The following is a 22,287-nucleotide window of genomic DNA, read 5'->3' as shown; positions in this document are numbered from 1 at the left end:
CCAGAAACGTTAATATTATTAAACAAATTATTCATGTTTGTGGACTGTCAGGGGTGGTTGCTGAATTATGCAAGACATGAGTGCTTTATATAAATAAATAATAAATTACGGAGTGTGAATGTAATTATCTCTAAATATAATAATATATAACTAAAAAATGTACGAGAGTGACTAATATTTTAATTTAAGCCATATAATTATATAATTTGAATAGAATTGGTAATTATGTATGTGAAGTACTCATAAAAAATTAAAATATTTAATGAGTGTTATGAAAAGTTAAAAGGCAAGTAAGTTAAGTTATTATTTTCAATAAGTACTTAAAACAATATTTTGATTTTCAAAGCTACATAAAAAAGATAAAATTTTGAAATCTACTTTTATTAAAATAAACATTGCAGATTAATCCTTACTTTTTATATTACACTTTTCTAACAGAATACAATATCAAATATAAATTATTAAGTTGAAAACTATATAAAACACATATTATAGCTTATATAGAAAATAATGAAGTTCAAATAACCCACTTTTTTTAGTTTTCCAAAAAAAAAAATTAATACACTTTATATTATTAAGGATGACTATTTTTTATTTCAGTTTAATCTCTTACTTCAGTTTGAAATTTATGCATTTAAAAACAATTCTAATTATATACTTATTGATCTTTTTATAAGATAGAAATTAGCAAATACCTTTTGTAGATTTTATATATATGAGGTTAGGGTAATTCTAGTCTTTAACTAAAAATTTAATAAAATCTTTGGTAAAAAAATTGACAAAATTGCAATTTTGGTTCCATTATATATGGTCATTCTTACTTTTGATCCTTCGTTTTAAGGGAACGATACTTCTAGTCTCAAAATCCTAATATTTTGACACTATTGGTCCTATGCAGTTAAATGCTAACAAAAATCATTAGTAAATAGTCGTTGAATTGATCAATAAATGTTCAAATTTTATTTTATCCCTCTATATTTTTCAAAATAAGGCTAAAAATCTCAATGTGTTTTAAAAATAGATTAAAAACCCTTGAATTGAAAAGTCTCTTTTTCGTACTTAATTGACTAAAATAACCTTTCTTAATCTTATAAAATCAAACTCCTTTAATTTTTTTGGTCCTTTTTTAATTATTCTCCTTCCTAAAAAATAAATAATTTTTTTCTTCAATATATTTGTTTAAATAATAAAATATCAAAAAAGTAGATCAAATTTTTAATTTTTTATAATTTATATTTAAAAATTAATATAATAAAGTTTATATTTCAATTTAAATACCTATCTAAATGTACATATTAATCAATTATAATAATTATATTATTTAATTTAAATATATTATATAAATTATTATGAACAATATCTAAAATTAATTATCACTATAAATATAATGATAATTAAAAAAATAAATTATCTTAATTGCTATATTATTTATTTAGATGTATAATTATAAATTAAAAATAAATAAATCAACCTCCTCTGTGCTCACCCCATAGCCTACCCCTTGGAAATTCTTCATAGGGGATGGGGCGATTGTGGTGGAGAGTTTGCAAGGGTGGGTGTGGGGGTTCACGGTAAAAAAAGGACTCAATAGTAATGAAAAAAATTAAAATTAGTGGCAAGTTGATTAACAAGTAAAATTTTCATTGTTAGTCTACATTATTTAATATAAAAACTTTACTTGATAATAAATTTAGCAACGAATTGTTTAAAATACATATATTAAATAATATAATCAATAACGAAAGTTTTACTTGCTAATTAGCTCGACGTTGGTTTTCGCATCATTTTTTCATAGCTATTGAGCTATTTTCTTATAATGGTTGGGTTGGGGATAGGGGGTTAAAGGATTTTTGCCAAAATACGAAGGGTTTATATCCTATTTTTACAATACGGGGTTTTTAATCTTTTTTTTTTTTATGAAAAATATAGGGGTAAAATAAAATTTGGACACTAATTATTCCAATCAACGACTAATGACTAACAGTTTTCGTTAACATTTAATAGCATAGGATCAATAGTGTCAAAATTTTAGAGCTTTGATATTAGAAGTGTCAACCATAAAATGGGGACTAAAAATTAGAATGGCCCTATCTATAAGGACCAAAAGTGCAATTTTGCCTAAAAAATTATAAAAGAAGACGTCTTTGCCAAAACTTAAAACCTCAGGGAAGGTGCATAGCTTGTTTTTTTTTGGAAATTCTAACTCAAATCGGAATTGGTTGGATCTAAAATCAATTATATAGCAAATACAATAAACTTGCAGTGTATTTAATATATAGTTTAAAGAAAATAATCAATCACATAACAATTGTATCACACTTATTATGTGATTGATTTAATTCAATCATATCTGATTTAGATAAAAAGTTTCCGATAATCTTAATTTGAGAAAAAATGTTGACGATACGAGACTATGGCTAATATAAAGAGAAGCGAGTAGACTGCCTTTCTGCAAATCATTCAAAGGGAAATTGAAGCATTTGTTGTATGCTAATGGCAATGCAAATTGAGGTTATTATGTTGGACTTGAAAAGAGCATATACTCACTTCTAAGTAGGCTACTTGAATGCAAATCATTGTTCTTCATTTCTTCATCTGCCATAATAATCTTATTCTATCATACAACTCTCATTTTCTTATAGTTGAATAATCTTTTTTAGTTAAGAAAAAGATGAATATATAAACGGATTAATCTAATATTTGTCAACGAAAACGGCATTAGTGCCATATATGATAGTAAATTAGTAACCCTAAAGCACCTATTCCTAGTGTGGGCATTGGGATACGGGTACTCGATCTGACCTAAACCTAATTCGATTCCATTTAAATTGGTTGAATAATTCGGGTTAGTTTGATGGATTTGGTTAATCTCAAAATCAGATTATGCCATATTGGATTGGGTTCGGGTGTAGAGACCAAAACCCGATAGAGTAGCCGCTTAAGACAAGAAAATATGTATTTACGGCTTAGCCTTTTTTCTTTTATTTTTCTCCTCAAGTTATAAATAATTCATTTGTTATATTGTTCTTGTTAATACGAAGAAAATAACGTTATTATCGCGGATTTTATTTTTTCATACTATTGAAAGTAAAGGAATAATACTCCTTACTGTAAGATTATATATCAAATTAAAAAATTAAGATATAATACTAATTTTTTTAGATTAGATTGACTTCAAATCAAATTTAAAATAAATATACAACGAAATATAATTTACTTATTATACAATAAATATATAATTTTAAAAAATAACAAAAAGTTCCACTCATGCAAAGTTACTTGAATCCAATGGGTACCCGATTAATTGGGTAACCCGAACTTGAAGAACCCGATCTGACGCCTACCCATAGCCTGAACCCAAATGACATGCAGACTTGAACTTAGTGGAAATCTTTCAAAGAGTTGTGTGCTTGTTATTTTAATTCTGATCCAGGTTGGTGTTGGGCCATTAAGATTTTATTGGGCCTTACATATAAGTTTCATATAAGGCTCAATAATATCTCACCGTCATTATATTTATAATAATTTCTATCTTTATGATAAAAATAAATTATAGATAAAGTTATAAAATAAACAGTGAGTAAAATTTGAGCGTGTATAAAAAAATAAAAATTAAAAAAATGAAATTGGAGTATTTAAAAAAATAATTTAATATTTATAGTTTTAACAATAAACTGCAACAGATGATAAAAAATAACTTATAATTTTTATTTTAAATCAACTTATAATCTAAACAGTTGCAAATATTTCCTTTATATTTTACAAGGAATTTATTTGAGAAGAATAAAAAATTAGATATATCAATATCTATCCAATACTATCATAAAAGATAATTCATATTAATTTTTAAATATTCAAATTTATCCTTTATTTTGTTTATTCTCTTTAAATAAATTTGGTTGGAATAATAATTTTAATATAGTACTCCATATTTATCTCTCAACTTATTTATCTGTATTTACTGAATTCTATAGTTTTTTATATCTCACAAGAAATTTTTTTATATGCTTATGAGAACTGCCTGTGACGATAATTAGTTCAATATAAAGAAAATAAAATGTTTAAAAAAATAAAAAAAAAAAAAAAGCTGTATTTCCCTTTTTATTTTTGGCGGCAGTTTAACTCGTTTTACAAAATTATATCCATCAAACCGCCGTTCCGGCCCCTCACCACCCCCGCCGCGTCCAGTTTCTTCGCCGAGATCCCACTGCCCAATTTCAAGTATCCGCAGCTCAACCCCAGTTTGCCTTCGTGCCCGATAAGGTTCTGGATATGTTGGGGCCCTCTCTTGCCGTGTTCTTTCACCTCATCACCACCACTGTCATTGTCCATTCTCGGTATTTTTTGTTATTTGGTTAATTGTTGTCATTGATGAAAGTTTAATTTGTAAACCATTTCTTTTACTTTTATGTGGCTCATTGCTTATATACATAGATATGGGCACATTTTTTTAATTTATCTATGTGAATTGACCATGTATAAACACGGAGGAGTACATATATCTTGGGGATGGTTGAATCCATGTTTGATTTAAGCAGGAAGAAAAGATGAACTAATGCAAGAAATGGGTAATGGTTTGATAAACATTTATGTTGCTAAGAAGAGGAGATAAAGTCATATGAAGGTATAAGAAAAGATTGAGGAACAATAATTTCCAAATGGTATCTGAAGTACTTCTTAGCTGCATTAATCTTTATGAAGTGCTATTTTATATGCATGTTCAATATAACCTGAATTATAGAAATTGAGATGAAGAGGGAGTGTAACAAATCCACTTGTAGGGATTCAATGGAAGTTCTGATCCAAGTGTTTTGGGTATGATTGCTGACAATGATAGGTACTCCTATTCTCTCTGTCCATCACGAAAAGGGATATGATATTCTGCAAATTCTTGTATTTATTTGTATATCTAAGGGGTCGTTCTTACTATCACATAGACAAACCTGCTTTAACTAATGTATGAGTGAAAATTTGAGGCTTTGAAGTGTATCCTTTGTTAGGAGTTGGGGTTGCCACCTAGTCCAAAGTGTATCCATTATCAGGAGCTGGAGTTGTCACCTAGTCCAAAGTGTATCCATTATCAGGAGTGGAAACTCACCTAGTTCGAAGCAGCTCCATTGAACTTTGATGTCTCCCTTCGTTTTCTCCAATTCTTAACACGCAACTAAGTATGATAGCATATTAGTCATACCATTCTGTGCTTTCTATTAAGCCAACCTTAGCTTACTATATTATGACACCTGCAATCCAGGTGAAAGACCTGTTGGCGAGCAGAAACATGCAGATGATATCATGATGATACTTGCCGTGGCAAGGATTATACCATGATGAGACTCTCAATGGTAGTGATGTGAGGCATGCCAAATGCTGTATCGTTATCTTTTAGCAAGTGGCCTGGCCGGTTAGAAAATGAGATTACCTTGAGTCCCACTATCATTCTTGTGGTACTGGAACTCTGAAGTCGATTTTCATATTCTAGTTTCTGTGGTCACTGCCAGTTTCCCTGTCTTCTTATGATAAAGTGGCTCACCTTTGAACTCTAACCATTTTAGGTGGAAAGTGGGGTGAGATGAGATTGGTGGTGTTGTCAAGTTTCAAAGTCCCACTAACTCATATTTTACAAGAAAAATGATATCTCTTTTGAGCATGTTGATGGTGGAAGGAATCTGGTTCCAGCTAGTTTAGGCTCACTTCACATTTTATGGTAATCCCTGAGCTGTGGGGTACTATAGACACTGCCTGTAGCCATTGACCTAAGGTGTAAGAGGTGTTACCAGGGGAAGGTTATTCACACAATCATGCTTACTCTCTACAGTGGGACTTTGTGGCGTCCATATTTGCAGCATTATTTAACGCCCCCCCCCCCCCCCCCCCCTCAAAAGCAATGGCTTGGTATGAGATCATGACCATGACAGAGCAATAAGCAGTTCTGTACTCTTCCTCAAGTTCAGGCAACTCAATTGGGAATTGTTAACTGGAATTAATTTAATGTGCTTACAGCATGTGTTTATGGTGAAATCTCGACAACATCTTGATTTTGACTGGCAATAATTCAAAATCTTGGAACTACTCTTCAGGCGTCCTACCTGTTTGCAGGTGACGTTTTGTCCTGATCAGCATTTCTACGCATTAGATTATCTACGGAATAAGCTCACGGGCCTCTCTTTGTTAATCTCACTTGGCTGTATGTATCAAACAACTGCCATGCAAATCAAGAACAAATTAATAAACCAAAGGGCTCATTTATTCTTTTCTTGAGGTTATTATATTCATTCTTGGATACTCTCACCCGTGCTTTGTCCTCCAAAAGAACTATCCAGAAAAAAGAAAAATACTACTAATTAAATTAAGTCCTCACATCCCAAACAAAGAAGAGAGATTACGAAAAAAAAAAAAGAAGAAGAAGAAGAAGGGCCTATTTATAACTATTTAGTGATATATAGTATTTCTCTTAATTTAAACTGAAAATTTTTGTGAATTATTATAAAAAGAAAATTTGAGAAAAGGGGGAAAGAGAATAAGAAGGTGACCTTAAGTGTGTGTATAAAGACACACATATAAAGTTGGAAAACGTGTCCTAAAAGTTGTGAAAACATGGATTGTTGGGTGTAGCAGTCATGAGAACCCATCTCCAGTACTCATCAGCATCATCAACCTGCCATATATAGATCATCACTCTGCTTCCGAGCTCACCAAAACCACTCGTTTCAGCTCTCCAAATTCTCGCCAAAATCCTTCTCACTTTCTGTATTCAAATGCTATACCAGCCCGCCATGCCTGCTCCAAAAATAGCTCTCTTCATCGCTGCAACCACACTCCTGTTTCTCAACTCACACCGTACGTTGGCATGCATGCTTACTCTGCCTTCTCTGGAGTGGGTGTTTGGGGGGTGTCATGAGATGTGTCCTTGAGTTTTGAGTTTCTAGATTTGGAATTATGTGTAGCAGCTAAACATTTAGAGTTGTTTCATTATTTCTGTATCTTTATTTGTCATCATCCTCCAAGAACAGTGAACTTTGAAAAGAATTTAAACTGTCATTTTCAAGAAACACGCACACAAACACACACAATTGTGTGTTCAGGTAATGCATTGCTTGAATTGTTTGTATCCAAGTGATCTTATGGCAGTCCACGGAGGAACTAAGAAAGAATGTCATTAGATTATTTCTGATGTTTTTCTTTTGTTTTTTTTAAATGTTTGATTTCTACAGAGGTTGATGAACCAATTCAATTCACATACTCTGGAGCAACAGGGCCTGACAAATGGGGAAATCTGAGCCCAAACTTCTCCATGTGCGGAAAGGGAAAGTCGCAATCACCAATCAATATTTTGACAGGCAAAGTCGTTCTTAACAAGAAACTGAAGCCCTTGTTCAGATCATATGATCCTGCAAATGTTACTCTTGTCAACAACAAGTTCAACGTTGGGGTTAGTTTCTTTCACTACTCTGTAACTAAGATCTTTTAATTGCAGTTAGGACCCTTGCGTCAGTGCAAATTAATTATGTGATCCGAATTATTCTTGAGTATAATTGTTATTGCCACTTTCTACCTCTCTTGAAGGGACCTTAAACAATAGCTCTTAGATATCTGAATGCGTTGGGACGGTCAGAAATTAGTGATCCATTTGATTCAGTCACATCAAAATTGGATGTACGAGTGGGATTGATCTACCTGTTTTGGATGTTTTGTTGGGAAATGGGCCTTGTTGGAAATTCTGGTTGAGCAGATCCAAATACAAAACATGTCGTCCCTCGCCCGTTTTGGCATGTTTCCTACTTGGATGAGTACTTGTGTAGTTGTAATTATTGTGGTGCTGGACTACACATCATTTACATACCATTGTCTTGAGTATTTCAGTAAAGGAATTGCAGAAAGTTTAATTAGTCGCAAGTCCGCGAATGCTGAGAGATGAATGTCCATGCAGGTACGTTATCCTGATCATTCAGGCGGCCTGATCATAGATGACAAGATGTACACCTTGAAGCAAATGCACTGGCATGCTCCTTCCGAGCACAGAATCAATGGATTCCGGTATGCATAATTGTCTCTTTTGTACATGCAAATGTACTTATGTACTCTCTGGCCCTTCATATCAATACCAAGAACTAACCTTTGTGCTGAATGTATGCGGCCAACACAGATATGCTGCAGAGCTCCATCTGGTGCACATTGCTGATGATGGCAATGTTTCGGTAGTTGCCATTCTGTTCAAATATGGCCACCCCGATCCGCTTCTTGCCAAGGTGAACTTCATACTAAAAGGGGTGTTCTAATATCTTATTTTTGGATTTTATAAGTTATTTTTCTAACAAAATTACCGACGACTTTACAATATCTTATAAATCATCAATCATCTTAAATAACACAAAATGAGAAAGAAAAGACCTGGAGAAAAAGAGAAGTAACTCTTGAAACCTCCACGTTGCAGATACAGAAGAAGCTGAATGAACTTGCATATGAGGTGAAGCATCATGACAACAGCCCGATAAGCCTGGGGCCGTTCCACCCCACAGAAGTGAGGAAAAGAGTCCACAAGTATTACAGATATGTTGGCTCTTTTACTACACCTCCTTGCACACAAAATGTCATCTGGAACATTCTTGTCAAGGTACAATCATTCCAACATGTTTCGGAAGGAAATTATATGCAGCTGGTTGAATTTAAGACAACTTAGGATCCAAACATGTACTGTTTATGTTTGTGTCCAGGTGAGGTCAATATCCAGGGAACAAGTAGAGGCCCTCAGGGCTCCCCTGGACTTGAGATGCAAGATCAACGCCAGGCCTTGTCAGCCAATGAATGGACGGCATGTGGAGCTGTACGATGCGGACGCTGTTGTTCGTGGTGATCAGTACCCCAACAATTAGTACACATTCTCAAAATTGTTCAAAACTCTTCTATTGATTTTTGTTTCTAAAGAAGAAATAAAAGGCTTAAGGCAACTGGATGGTTCTTCCGATTGAATTTTCTGTTGCAAACCGTATTTCATCTCTTACTTCATGCTTTTTGGAAGGAGCCATCAAATAAAGTTGAATAAAAATGGCATCATATTGTTTCTTTAGGGAAAGATTTTATATTGAGTGGAGTAGGGAGATGAAATATAGTTTGCAATAGAAAATCCAATCTGGTGGCTCATTGTCAGTCCCATACCATGTTTTATAGGGGGTAGGGGTTGTTTGTATCCCAGAATCGGCCACTGCGGACAACCTTATATGGTATCATGCTCCAGAGTCAAACATGATGGCTAGGCTTCTGCGGTCCCTCCCATGCTACTTAGTTGGGACGACAATTGGGGCAGGTAAAGTGGCTTCGGGTCTGTCTAATAATTGGATTCAAATTCGATGATGGATTTTAATTCTCTACGAGCATGCATGGCATACTCACGTGTACAATTAATTTAAAATTTTAATAAAACTACTATTATTTTAAAAATAATTAATTAGATTAATAAAATATTAAAGTATAAAAAATGAAAAAATAATAAAAAAAAATGAGAGAAGAAAAAGAGATGTATAAGTTGAGAAAAGAGAAAATAGAAAGTAAAAAAGAGAGAAAAATGAAAAGTTGAAGGCGCTTTTCAATTATATATATTATAAATACTGAGGGTTCTTTTTTTTTTTGGGGGGGGGGGGGGGCGATTTTAAATTTCTCCAAAATCCATTTCAGATAATATTTATAAATATTTTTAATTTATTCAACCACTTCTAATTTTTTTATATATGTATTTTATAAAAGGGTAATTACATTGACACTTCTTGAAATTAGGTCAAAATACACAAACACTCTCTGTCTTTTATAAAATTACAGCTGTACCTCCTGAAACTATAGTTATAATAACAATTACATTTCTTATTCAAAAGCAAAGCTTACATAATTACTCCCGAAGAAATATTACACTAACCTCTTCCAGAATAAAAAATAAAAAAATATTACACTAATATCCCTTAGCAATGTAACTGTAATTACGCAAAATAGAGATAGTGTGTGTATAATTTGCCTAACCTCGAAAAGTGTTAATATAATTTCCCTTCTATAAATAAATGATGGTGTTGCCATAGTAATAATTTAATGGATATTTGTAAATAATAAAATAAATTTTATATCAATAGATTAGGGTATTGTGGGTTAGACCCATGGAATTAGAAAGCGAGATAGATTTCGAGATAGAAAGAGTCTTGAATTTTGTTAAAAAAAATAGCAGAATAGGTCACCGATCTGATAAAATCCATTTTAAACAACGCAATTGTCATTCCTATTCTTAGTACGTCTCCGTTGGAAGATATTATTGTCTTGAAACATTTTAAGGATGATCGTATTTTTCACATTAATAACTTTTTAATTAAGAAAGATAGCAAGTAGATGCAACTTTGCAGACACTCTTCGAGCAGCCATACAATTTGTGTCTTAAAGAGGACACTTTTCTATGTTCTGCCCTAAGTAGATGGTGTGCTGCGTCAACGTACTTGCTCAAACACTACATTAATTAAGGGTTGAAATTACACACACAATACCCTGAAAAGGTTAACCCTTTTTTTTTTTTTTTAGGTTTTTTTTTTTCCAGGTGTCCCCAAATCAAAACTAATCTTTAATCACAGTTTGTGATTGCCAATAAAAAATAAAATAAAATAGTGTTTAGACAATGGTCAAATTAATAGAATTTTGCAGTAAATGGTGACCTCTCACGATGATAGTGGTGAGTGGTTAGATTCTCCTAAAAAAGACGATTGTATGTATAGTTAGTTTGCTTCATGACTTCTTTTCAGTCAAAAGTTATGGTCATTTTTAAATTTTCATTGCTAAATCACACACATCAAGCACCCGTCCTTTGGATTTTTATTGAACGTCCAAACGCTTGCAAAATGCATTCGCCCTTATTTCACTTCATGACACTATTCCATTCTCATAATTATCTAGGTAAATTACATTGACGCTCCATGAAATTAGGTCTAACTACACAAAATATCCTATCAATTTGCAAAATTACACATACGCTCTTTAAAATTATAATTGTAATCACATATATACCCTATAAGGGGCAAACTTTGACAAATACACCCCTTTATAAAATGTATTTATAATTTTATTAAGAGTAAGGAGTAATTGTGTAATTAAAACCAACTAGATCCAGTGTCAATGTTGATTTTAGACCCTCAATAATATCTAAAATATAGCCCTTCTCCTCTTATTTAAATTCTCATTACATCTCTATCTCATGAAAAGACTTGTACAGATAGGTTTTGGCTTATTACCTACCCGGATTCCTTGGTAAAAATTGCAAAGTTAACCCAAAGTTTAGTGTAATTTCAAATTTGACCCCATATTTTATGATATTTTAAATTCAACCTCATATTTTATTAAAAAATAAAAAAAGAGGCTAAAACGTCGCAAAAACAACCCTAACTGTAACAGATATTAAAACTAACAACAGAGAACCAAAGTGAAAAAAGCCACGTGCACGTGGATCAAAAAAATTATCACTTGTTAGTTTAAATGTCCTTAGTGGGACGGTTTCTTTTTTTTATTATTATTTATAATTTTTAACATAATACGAAGTTAAATTTTAAATTTCATAAAATGTAAGATCAAATTTGAAATGATCATAAACTGTGGTACTAATTTTACAATTTCGTTGAATCCCAGGAGTCTAAATACCAAAAGAGGAGAGTTGGAATTATGAAAAAAGGGGTCAAAGTTTGTGAACATTTAGTAGTAAATTGAGGCATCATTTTCAGAAAAGAAGTAATGGTGAAGCCAACTCCTAAGTCAACAAAATGCCCCCAATTTCCATGAATGAATGATTAATCAAATATGTTCCACACTTAAAGTTCAAGACGTGGAAGCAACCCATTTCACTGCACAAATCACAACTCGCTGCCTTCTTCATCCTACTACTAATACCATTTTAATTACGGTAAAATTATATAGTTAGTCCTTAAAATTATATTTAATTACACATACCTTCTATCCTTTATAAAATTATCAGTACATCTCTTAAGAAGGTGTATTAGTACAATGTACCCAAAGAGTGTCTGTGGAAAGTTGTACTTATAACTACAACTCGAAGGATGTATTTGTAATTTCAAAAAAATTAGAAAGCGTTTATATAATTAGACCTTACATCGGAGGGTGCATATGTAATTTACCCTTTAAATTAATCACAACACTTCTCTTTATAGTTGAAAATTAATTTAGGATGAATAATTAAGAGTAGCTTTAATTTAAAATTATTCAGTAATTAATTACTATTGAAATGAATGAACAATTGTAGTTGTATGGAACATAGCTCTAATTAAATCGTATATAGAGTTTAGAAATATCTTAAAATTCGAGTATTAATTAAGAGGTGCACCAGAACTCATAGTCTATTAATTAATTTTTTTTATTTTTTTTATATTTTGCATTTTAAGTTTAATTAATTTTCTTTAATTGAAAAAAATACAGTTTAATTATAATAAAGTAAAATATAATTAGTAAGGTAAGTAGTTCACTACTACACGAAAAAAAGTAAAAAAAAAAAAAAACTTTCACGTAAAAGTTAATATTATTTCATATTAAAACTAAGTTAATAACTATTTAACTTTTTCGATAAAAATGAGTAATTGTATATCTTTTTTCAAATATATTTTTTTCGTCTTATAAAAGTATATATGAGTTGTTGGAAATATTATATTTGTTGTGTATATATTATATTAATTTATTACTTCACTTTGGATTTGGGTTCTTCATTTATTAAATACTTTTCTATTCTTGATTAAAAATCTTTTTTTAGTTTGAAAATAATTTGATAAAGATTTCATATACAAAAATACTGAAATATATTAAGAATTATATAATTATTCATGATATGAGGGGTAATTTTGTCCAATTAATTATTTAAAGAAAGTAAATGTTACATCTATTAGCTTAGCGGGGGCTAAATGCAACTGCAAGAATAATTGTAGACGACTAAGTATATTTATGATAAACTATATCCTAAATTACATGGCGTAGCTAATATTATACAGTCGTATTAGTATACGATACAACATCATTAGTAGAAAGTTTTTGCAACTTCGCTCGGATTTTCAAATTTATATAATTATTAGTTTTATAAACATATATAAATTAATTTATTTGATTTTTTATTGGAAAAATATATAAAATTCAATGTAGATTGACACCCTTAAGGTTAGACCAAATCTACACCCTTTGAAATTTTAATTGTAACTATACCCTATTAAAAAATAAGATTTACACAAAACCACTAAAAAATATTAGACTATCACGATCAAAGGACGTAGCTATAATTTTGCATAAAATATGAAGTATTCGTATAATTTAGCTTAACATTTGGGTGATAATGTAATTTATCCTAAAATTTAGGCATTTTGGTGATAAAATCAACGCGAAAAAGAAGAGTGTGTTTTCCACTTACGTACATGAGAACGTATAAGCAGCGAATTTGCAATTTCACCCCCCAAAAAAAGAGTATATTCACATTATCGCATACATAAATCCACAATTATATACTAGCACACACACAAGGGTAAAAATGGAAAATCGAAGAAGCAACTGCGAGAACAAGCCGTATTTTTTCTACTTTGGGGACCAATATTAAAAAGGGATATTCAATAAGCCACGTCACTCGGCAACCCCCGCCCGCCAACCACTATGTGAGACTTTCACGCGCCTCCACTATCAGCTCCAACTCACGGGGCCCACCGACCCCGAAATTGCCTGACTGAACTCGTCACCGGTCCTCCGCCCCGAAGCGAACCTCTTCACCCCTCCCAGACTAGGAGGATCAGCCACCGTGTCACCACCAGCTGGAATTCCTCTCGCTTTTGGGCTCACGCTTTCCCGTTGCGGTTCAACCACCACCGGCTCCTCCTCCAGCACCTCCACCGTCTTCCTACTCCCCGACCGGACCGGCTTCCTGTGACCTTTCTTTGACCTGAACATGTTTATTACCTTAGAATAGAAACCGCTCCTCTGCTTCTCACCACCACTTCTCAGTTTCTCAGTTGGTTTTTCTTTCCTTTTCACCGAATTCGACCTGCGCCGGCCACGCTTCGACCGGACTCTCCCCATGCACGAAACCTTCGGAGATCCCGGTTCCGCCACCGGAACGGTCGACTTCCCCGCTGATCCGGACCGCTTAGGAAACAGCCTTATATTGGCGGATTTACAGGTCCTCCGCTTGGAATCCACGAAGGTGGCTTTCTGGGTCTTGGGCAGTCCGATGATGGACGCCTTAGACTTCACTGAAAACCGCTGAGAATTGGAGTTAGAACTAGGGTTTATGCTCTGGCTCAAGTTTGTGGAGTTGGAGTTGCCTTTGGTGGAATCTTTCCGCTCATAAAACGCGTTGCGGTCAAACCAATCGTACTCCGCGTCCTTCGACAGCCAGAAAGACTCCGGGGGTAAGTCCGGCTCCACGACGGCATAATCTCCGGGTATGACATCATTTTGCGGAGCGTCGTCATCAGCGCCGCCGTCTGCAAGCGTTTCGCAGGCGATCTTGCGGTCGTTGCCTCCGCCCGCACAGGCTGATACTAGGGTCTCAAGATCGACTTGAGGCATTAAAGAAGAAAACAAAAGAGAATAAATCGCAAGTCTTCTAGAGAGAGAAATGCAAGTAAGAGAGAGAAGAAGAAGAAGACCACGAGGTTATGGTGGAAACTGGTTGAATATAAACATGTAAAGTCTGCGGGATGACAGGGAAAAAAATAAATACATATATATATACATAACTTGTTATTATTAGTTAAATTATATATAATAAAAAGTTGGGCAATTTGTATTGAATAATATTGGTAGATTTTGGCAGGAATTTCAAGTGTTGACCGATTATTATATATAAAATATCATAATTACACACAACTTTTTCTAGAAAGCTGAGAGGGAAAGAAGGTTCAAATTTTCATGTCAAAAGAATACAAAAGGCAAAAAGTTAATGAAACGATAAGAATGTCTTGATTTACTTTCTTGAATATGCAATTACAATATAATTATACAATTTTTGTTTGTTCCTTTGAGGTTGTATGATTGGTCATAAATAAGGTTGTTCCACAAAATTCTCAAATTAATCACATCTCTCCAATAAATATTAGTTATTATTTTTGCAAAAACTATCCTATCATTAAATTTTTTACAAAATCCAACTACTTAACTATTTGTCACACAGTTAAATTTCAATTTTAATTGGAGAGTTTTAAAATATTAGTCACATATCTTTCAAAATAAACAAACTAATATTCAAAATAGTCATGCACAAAAAGCATAACACTATTAAGCTTTGTGTAGAAAGCCATGACCAAGTGGTAGACTCCAACAAAATTGGAGTAAACCCAGGCTACTAAGCTTGCTTGTCTCTATAAAAAAGCTTTCATCACACAATAAATATAACACACATCAAATTCAGATAAAAAACAAATTCAAGAATCTTCTGCCACGACTAAACTCTGCAATCGTAAATTTTACATTTTCATTGGCATCAAATCTCAAGGCCGTGATAACTAATATTATTTTCAAGGTGGCTTGTAATTTTTTTTCCAAAAATTTGAAAGAAATTGCACATCCAATTAAAGAATAAGAGTCAGCCATTGTATCGATATTCAAAGCAAGAATTGAGTAATTATTACAATTCAGATATTGTAATACTTTTTTATTTAAATTTATAAATTTTATTTTGTTAATATTTTTTTAATCCCGTAACTTATTATTGTATACTCGAAAGTTGTGAGAATGACACTTATATTATCGGATATTTTATGTACTTGGACACGTTGTATCACTACACATGATATTTTAATTAATAAAAATATTAAATTTATTATTATATAATAATTAAAATATCTAATACATTATTATAAACATTCTTACATTAATAATTATCGATTTTAAAAAATATTCGGAAAAAGGAAAAATACTCCAAGTAACAACTTTACAATATTTTTTTTTTAAATTCAAAAAAAACATTGAAAGCTGTTAGGTTTGCCAAATTTCTCTTGTAGTTTTAATTCTGGGATTTGTTTTATATATTAATTAATAATTAAGCCGATCCCTTTGCCAAAAGCGTCTTTAGTATAGAGTCGCTGTTTCAACTGAAGACGTCTTCCCTAATGAAAAGCGTTTTCTTTTGTAAGAATAACGATGAATCTACGGAAACACAACCTTATATTTTCTAAGACAGGGGACAGCAGTAGGGTTTTGCAGACTCCAGCAGAGAGATTGTGTTTAATAATTCAGGAAAAGATCAAACCACGCGAGATTTACAGAGACGTGGCAGCGTGATGAACGGCGGTCTCACGGCGGAGGCGGCGGCCCAGCTGCAAGAGGGAATTAATTTGGTGCTTTCTCGGTGGGCTGCCCTCCGGATGGCCGTCGAGAACGAGTGGGGAGGCCGTGACTCGCTGCAGAAATCCCAGCAGCTCGGCAACCATCTGTTTCATCTTCTCACCCAATCCAAAGGTATCTTCCCTTCTTTTCAATAGTACTTCTTTATAAATGCATATTTCTGGCTGTGTTCTTATAGATGTAATTTTATCGGACACCTCCTTGGTACGAGGCTTGTGTGCCTTGTTGCACGGCATGTTTTTCTTTGTGGTTGATTTAACCCTAATTAATTAAATTTTTTTTGGGAAGAATATTAGAACAATTGCAGTGGAACGTAATAAAAGATAATTAAGGAGAAGGTTATGATTGTCATTCAAGACTGTAGAAGCTTTAATAAGAAAGTTAATCCATCAAATTCCCAAAGCGTTTCTGTTATAGGTGGCCACAATTGCCCATGCAAAGAGATCCATGGCCAGAAGTAATATAACTTCACTCGCCATATTAGAGGGTATGCATACCTCTTCATTATTTTGTGGAAGAGAAGAAGTGCATATGATACAGACTGTAGGATGATTACAGGTTATTGTGCTATAAGCCAACTCAAAAGTTCCTTGTAAATTAATTTTGGTACATCAACTTGGTGTCATTTCCAAGAAACTAGGCCTGAGCATTAAAGATGCAGACCCGACCTAGAGCCAGTAAATTTAACCATTGATTCCATGGTCGAGGATGGGAACTTTCGGGGAAGGACATACCACCAATCAGTATCAATACTCTGGATCTTCATCTAGTGACGCAAACTCCTCACAAGAAGGTAAAGCTTCCAGGGGCTGTACTCATAAGTATCTTGTATCTGCGATATTTAAGAGTAGCGGGGCTGTGATGTAGTTATAAGTAATTCCTATTATGTTAGGAATTAAACTAGAATCAATGCTGTTCAATGTAACAAAGACAATCAAGGAGAACATGATATACAACCGAGACAGAAGCAACTTAATTAATGGAGGCAATCCGTCAACTTTCCAAGCGCCTTTAGAACGTGTGCGGTAATTTCTCACTCAAGGATAACCATAGGCAAGAAGGCGCAGTATCTATTCCTGCCATATCACAGAAGCAGCTCTCTATATCCTCTTTCATTCTCCACTTGAGGGGACTTTGGCAGAAGAGAAGAAGGACATTGGAAGATGTCGTCAAGGGTGCTTGCGAGTTGTTGTGCTATAGGCTAACTCAAAAATTCCTTGTGGATTATATTATTACTTTAGTGGTATTAAGAGTTTTGCTTAAATTCTTTTTGCTTTGCTTGGATGAGGAAGTTTGCAAACTTACTTGTGTTTGTTCCTTGTAATTGCTGAAATGGTTATTTTCCTTTTTTTTATTTTCTTAACCTTGTTTTGGGTTATCTGTTTAGCTTCTTTATTACCAGTGAATTGTGATGTAGAAGAAGTTGATGTTTGTGTATTATGTCCTTGCTTTCAGTATCCATTTTCTTGTGGGGAAACACCCTTTTGTTTTCCAGTTAGGAATTTCGAAACTTTATCTCACTATTCAAAAAAGAGAGTATGTTATGAATGTGTGTGTGCCAACAAAAGGGGACGCCAATGAGGAAGGATGATTTTAGAATATACAAAGTAAAGCTGGGTCTACTCATGTAAGAAGTGAATGTGATGTAATTTATTGCTTTTGGTGCTCAGAGCAAGTATACATTGATGATTTAGAGGACATGCTTGATGAATTCATGCTTTCTCTCAATACTGAGATAGGAGATGGCAGCATTGAGGAGGTATGTCTTCTTGATATTTTTAACTTAAATTTTAGCTATCAGCATATGCTCATGTGTATCCTTACTACCAACATGAGATACCTTTATGAAATTGTTCAGATAACTTTTAGAATATAAGGGTCACGAATGTCTACTAGGTTCAACAATGTCCCACCTATAAGTCGATCCAATTGTCTCCATCGTTTTCTGGCAACCTATAGTACTGATTGTCGTTGGACATTTTTCAGAATTTTCTGCTGATAAGTATAACTTTCAGAAAATAATGTTTACCCCGTTTAATCTGGAAAGCTCTTGCTCTGGTGAATATCATGTCAGACTGGCTCTATATGATTTTCTTTAGTTTGCAATAGACATTGTTTTGTATCTTGTGGGACTACAGTCCAGTGCTTGCAATGTGGTCAGAGAAGATCATACACACTTTATTTGTTAGTCGGCTGAGAAACTAGTAAAATCTGAACCTAATTCGTTATCATAACTAGAAGTTTTCTATCTATTTTAATCTTTCTAACTTTTGAAGATACTTATTTGCTCTAGTCTTTTCCTAATGTTATTCAGATAGCAGAGAAAATGATGGTAATGCATGAAGAATGTTTAGAAGGTAATTTTGACACGATAAAGAGGTTGAAGGAAACAAATACTCCGAATGTCTCTTACATCAGACAGGTAATTATCACCATATTGTGCCTGAACTCAGTGTTATGTGCATAGCCAGTTCTGCATTACTTGTTTTGCCAGTGCCATTTATTTGGTTTTACTGAGTTTTAACAAAAGCTATTTACTTGGCGACAATCATATAATGTATGCTGGTATTTACTGGTACTGATACTTTTCTCTGTTACCATTTCTATTGCTTTCAGCCTGGCAGCAATGATGAGGAAGATAGTGAAGACGATGCTGGTGATGATGCATTAAAAGAAGAGTCAGAAATGGAAGTCGATGCTCTAGACAATGAACCAAGTCTCAATCAAAGGGAGCGGATGGCAGACGAACCAAGTGAGAAAGAAGCACCTGATGTTGTAGATGGATGGACTGTAGTATCCAACAGGCGTAATAGAGGTAGAAAGAATTAAGTATATTAACATAAGATATTCTGATTTTTCTTTATTTTCTTGTTGGGCTCCCCCCCACCTTTTCTCCTGGTGGTGTGGACTTCAGAATTATTGTGATTTAATTTATTATGGCAGTCTTTTACTAGTGTTGAAAAAGACATAATCAGATGGCTTGTAATCTGTCGGAGATTTCAGGAATTCTTGACTAGATTGAGTGGCTATAAAAAACTACTGAAGATTGCGGAAGGAAACAGATGTTCATTTTTAAGTTCTTAAAATTTTTGAGAGATTTTATATTGAATTAAACTAATTTGACATATTGTCATAATGATCCTGGAAAGTTTGACTTGTTTATAGTTTATATTCAATTTTTATTCAGTTTTGTTCTATTTTAGTCATTTGTCAATTTTTGAAACTTTTAAGGAAAAATTATCAAGATTACATAATATTTTCAGTTAGTTAGTCAACATCAGGAAATAAGGTTATTACTGTTAGGCCTCTTATAAAAATAGTTGCCATCTCTAACTGCTATGTTACATAATAGTATTTTGTGATAGGGTTAAAGCTGTCTCTGTTGAAATTTGGTATAATTACAATTATTTCATTGTTTTTTGGAAAATTATAAATACCATCCTAATTTTGAAAATAATTGTGAAGTCCCTGGATAACAAAGGTGGAATTACTACTTTACCCTTAATTATTAATCTTTCTTTTTTAATAAAAAATATGTTTAAAAACTAAGGGTGATAAAGTCACTTTTGCCCCTCTATGTTGTGTTAGATTATTTCCCTCCTCTCACGCCTGTTCTCCTCACCCATTTGCAAAAACCCTAATTACTAAACACACTTTCTCCATATGAAGCCGATGATGGATCTTGGAGACACTCCTTTTTCTTCACTAACATGCAAAAACCTTTGCAAATCCAATCTTCTTAATCTCGACACTCCAAAAAATGATTTAAACAGTCCAACTTAAAATTTTCCTATGTTCAAATCTCAATCGATGGAATAAGAAGAAACAAGGATCCATGTGGGCATAGTAAAGAGTAGCTTCTCATTCATGGAGGGCACAACTAAGAGTGTAAACAAGTTGAGTTCGACTTTTTTTTATGAGCTCGAGCTTGAGCTCGATTTGCAGTTGAGATCGACCAGTTGGTAATGTTTTTTTATGTAATGTTTGTAGGAGCAACATTGAAGGATATGAGTCTCCTCACAAAGAGAGATTGGAGCAAAAACAATAAAGAAGCTAAGGAGTCAACTCCTTTGAAGCCTGCAAAAAGAAATATGTGTGACTACTGATGAATTAGAGTTTTGAAACTGATTGTGTATGTACAAAAATCAATGTGCTTATGATTGTGTAATATTTTTTATGGAATGAATCAACATCATCATTTTGTCTATGGTATAAATTACTCTTATTTTGTGATATCTATTTTGTTATTTTACTTATGCACATTCAATAGGATTTTATATATTTTCAACAACCTTTAATTTCAAATTAAATTCTAAAAATATTCCAATTTCATCCCATAGTACATCAACATAACAATTACACACTATCTGACAATGAATATACTTACATTTAGGTCCAGAGGGCAAATTAGTTCATAAAAATATTGTGTTTTTTTTAAAATATGTAAAATTATAATTAATAATCTAAAAGGGCATTTCTGTCAGTTCACCATAAAAATTGGATAGAAACGGGGGTGGGCTTGTTGTTAGACCGTCGTTAAATTCAAGGGAGTAGTTATAATTTCTCAAACAATGAAGGGGTAATCGTAATTAAGTCAAACCTCAGGAGGAATAGATGTAATTTACCCTTTGTATTTACCTACTTTTAACCACTATTAAAATTATATTTATATCTCGACGAGTTTCAACATATTACCAAGAGAATTATTTGTTGTAACTTTTAATTACATGAAAGAAATCCATAGATGAGTTTGAGAAGAAGAGAAAAAGTTACTTGTCCCACATAGGTAGATGATGAGAAAAGTGAAGGAGTTGATAAGTATATAAGGAATTGTGGGGGATGAGGGTAATACATTCATAGTTCTCTATTCCACATAGGAAGTTTATTGTTATAATAAATTTTTTATATTAAGTTTAAGCCCAAATTTAAGTTTGAATTGTTATGGAGACTAGGGGGGTGCCTTACATGTGTGCCATTGGCCCTGGCTTTAAGCATTGAGCATTTGGATGAATGTTTTAGTCTCAAGATATAATTTTTTGCAATAAAAATGTTTGAATTTAATCGGACATTAAAGAAAAATTCAGCCTGAATCAGGAGGTTTACGGCAGTTACCACTGAAGACTTCATGGCTGTCTTCAATGGTTGTTTATTGCTGCTGTGAGTGAAGTGCCTATAAACTTAAAAATAGAAGATGGGCAACAAGGTCATTTAGCCTTTAATACAAGTGTATTTTATCAAGTAAATTTCTTACTAATAGTTAATCTTAAAATATACACCAAAGAAAACCATTTATAAATAATTCTGAATTTTTTAATTATTCATTTAATTTAGGTAGTTCTATAACTCATTTAATCAAAAACTAGAATTAAACAAAGCCTAAAAATTGCAAATTTCAGTATAGTTAATAAATATATTGAAAATTCATATTAAATTATGAGACATATCACTTAGTAATTTAGCTAAAAGTACTCAGAAAATCCATTTAATCTTTGAACCAAACGAACAACTCAAATTTTCTAATATTTTATACTAATCAACGAGCCCAAACTCAGTAAAGGACCCAAGTAAAAGACAACCCACGTGGATGTCTCATGGCAATCCACATGGGACCAACTACCTCCACCACCTCACTCAAAAGCCAAGGAGCGGATAAACATCAGTTGCCAAAAGCCCTAAACACCTGACAACAAAGGAGGCAAGACGAGATCTATCCTTAGTTATATTGTAATAGCCCAAGCGACCAATGCGGAGTCCTACCCGAGGAGGGATGCCTCCTTCCAATTGAATCCCCGAAAATTTGAGATCTTAACACTTGAAAGTCGAAGAGTGGCTAAATTACAACTATCAAAGTTTGAAACTCGTGGTAGTGGAAAAGATAAATTGAATCTCATTATTATCCCAACCACAATCACCTGTTCGAGGACTCCTGCAGGAGGGCACTCTCCC

General features: G+C 33.2%; 3 protein-coding genes across 5 annotated transcripts; 2 read left to right on the top strand and 1 right to left on the bottom strand.

Annotated features, from left to right (window-relative positions):
- Nucleotides 1–6,561: 6,561 nt before the first annotated feature.
- LOC105161757 (alpha carbonic anhydrase 1, chloroplastic) lies at nucleotides 6,562–9,365 on the top strand. Of its 2 annotated transcripts, none has more exons than XM_011079559.3 (6): nucleotides 6,562–6,837; nucleotides 7,212–7,429; nucleotides 7,928–8,034; nucleotides 8,144–8,246; nucleotides 8,432–8,611; nucleotides 8,712–9,365. In XM_011079559.3, exons 1-6 carry the CDS (start codon nucleotides 6,756–6,758, stop codon nucleotides 8,868–8,870), a joined length of 849 nt encoding a protein of 282 aa, XP_011077861.1. In that variant the 5' UTR covers nucleotides 6,562–6,755; the 3' UTR covers nucleotides 8,871–9,365. The 2 variants fall into 2 exon arrangements, with proteins under 2 accessions (XP_011077861.1, XP_020549369.1); XM_020693710.2 differs by having other exon boundaries at nucleotides 6,562–7,082.
- Nucleotides 9,366–13,450: 4,085 nt separating this feature from the next.
- On the bottom strand, nucleotides 13,451–14,705 carry LOC105161756 (uncharacterized). Its single transcript, XM_011079558.3, has one exon. It carries the CDS (start codon nucleotides 14,563–14,565, stop codon nucleotides 13,681–13,683), a length of 885 nt encoding a protein of 294 aa, XP_011077860.1. The 5' UTR covers nucleotides 14,566–14,705; the 3' UTR covers nucleotides 13,451–13,680.
- A 1,446-nt stretch (nucleotides 14,706–16,151) lies between these two features.
- Nucleotides 16,152–20,576, top strand: LOC105161811 (uncharacterized). Of its 2 annotated transcripts, XM_011079625.3 has the most exons (5): nucleotides 16,152–16,455; nucleotides 18,012–18,100; nucleotides 18,656–18,763; nucleotides 18,958–19,156; nucleotides 20,332–20,576. In XM_011079625.3, the coding sequence occupies exons 1-5, from the start codon at nucleotides 16,278–16,280 to the stop codon at nucleotides 20,445–20,447; spliced, it is 690 nt and encodes a 229-aa protein (XP_011077927.1). In that variant the 5' UTR covers nucleotides 16,152–16,277; the 3' UTR covers nucleotides 20,448–20,576. The 2 variants fall into 2 exon arrangements, with proteins under 2 accessions (XP_011077927.1, XP_088736997.1); XM_088880871.1 differs by lacking the exon at nucleotides 20,332–20,576 and having other exon boundaries at nucleotides 16,153–16,455; nucleotides 18,958–19,400.
- The last annotated feature ends 1,711 nt before the right edge of the window (nucleotides 20,577–22,287 follow it).

Source organism: Sesamum indicum, linkage group LG5 (assembly GCF_026168435.1).
Source record: "Sesamum indicum cultivar Baizhima isolate 11 linkage group LG5, ASM2616843v1, whole genome shotgun sequence".
NCBI lineage: Eukaryota > Viridiplantae > Streptophyta > Magnoliopsida > Lamiales > Pedaliaceae > Sesamum > Sesamum indicum.
Note: the sequence above shows the minus strand (reverse complement) of the source record. Positions and strands in the feature narration are given on the sequence as shown.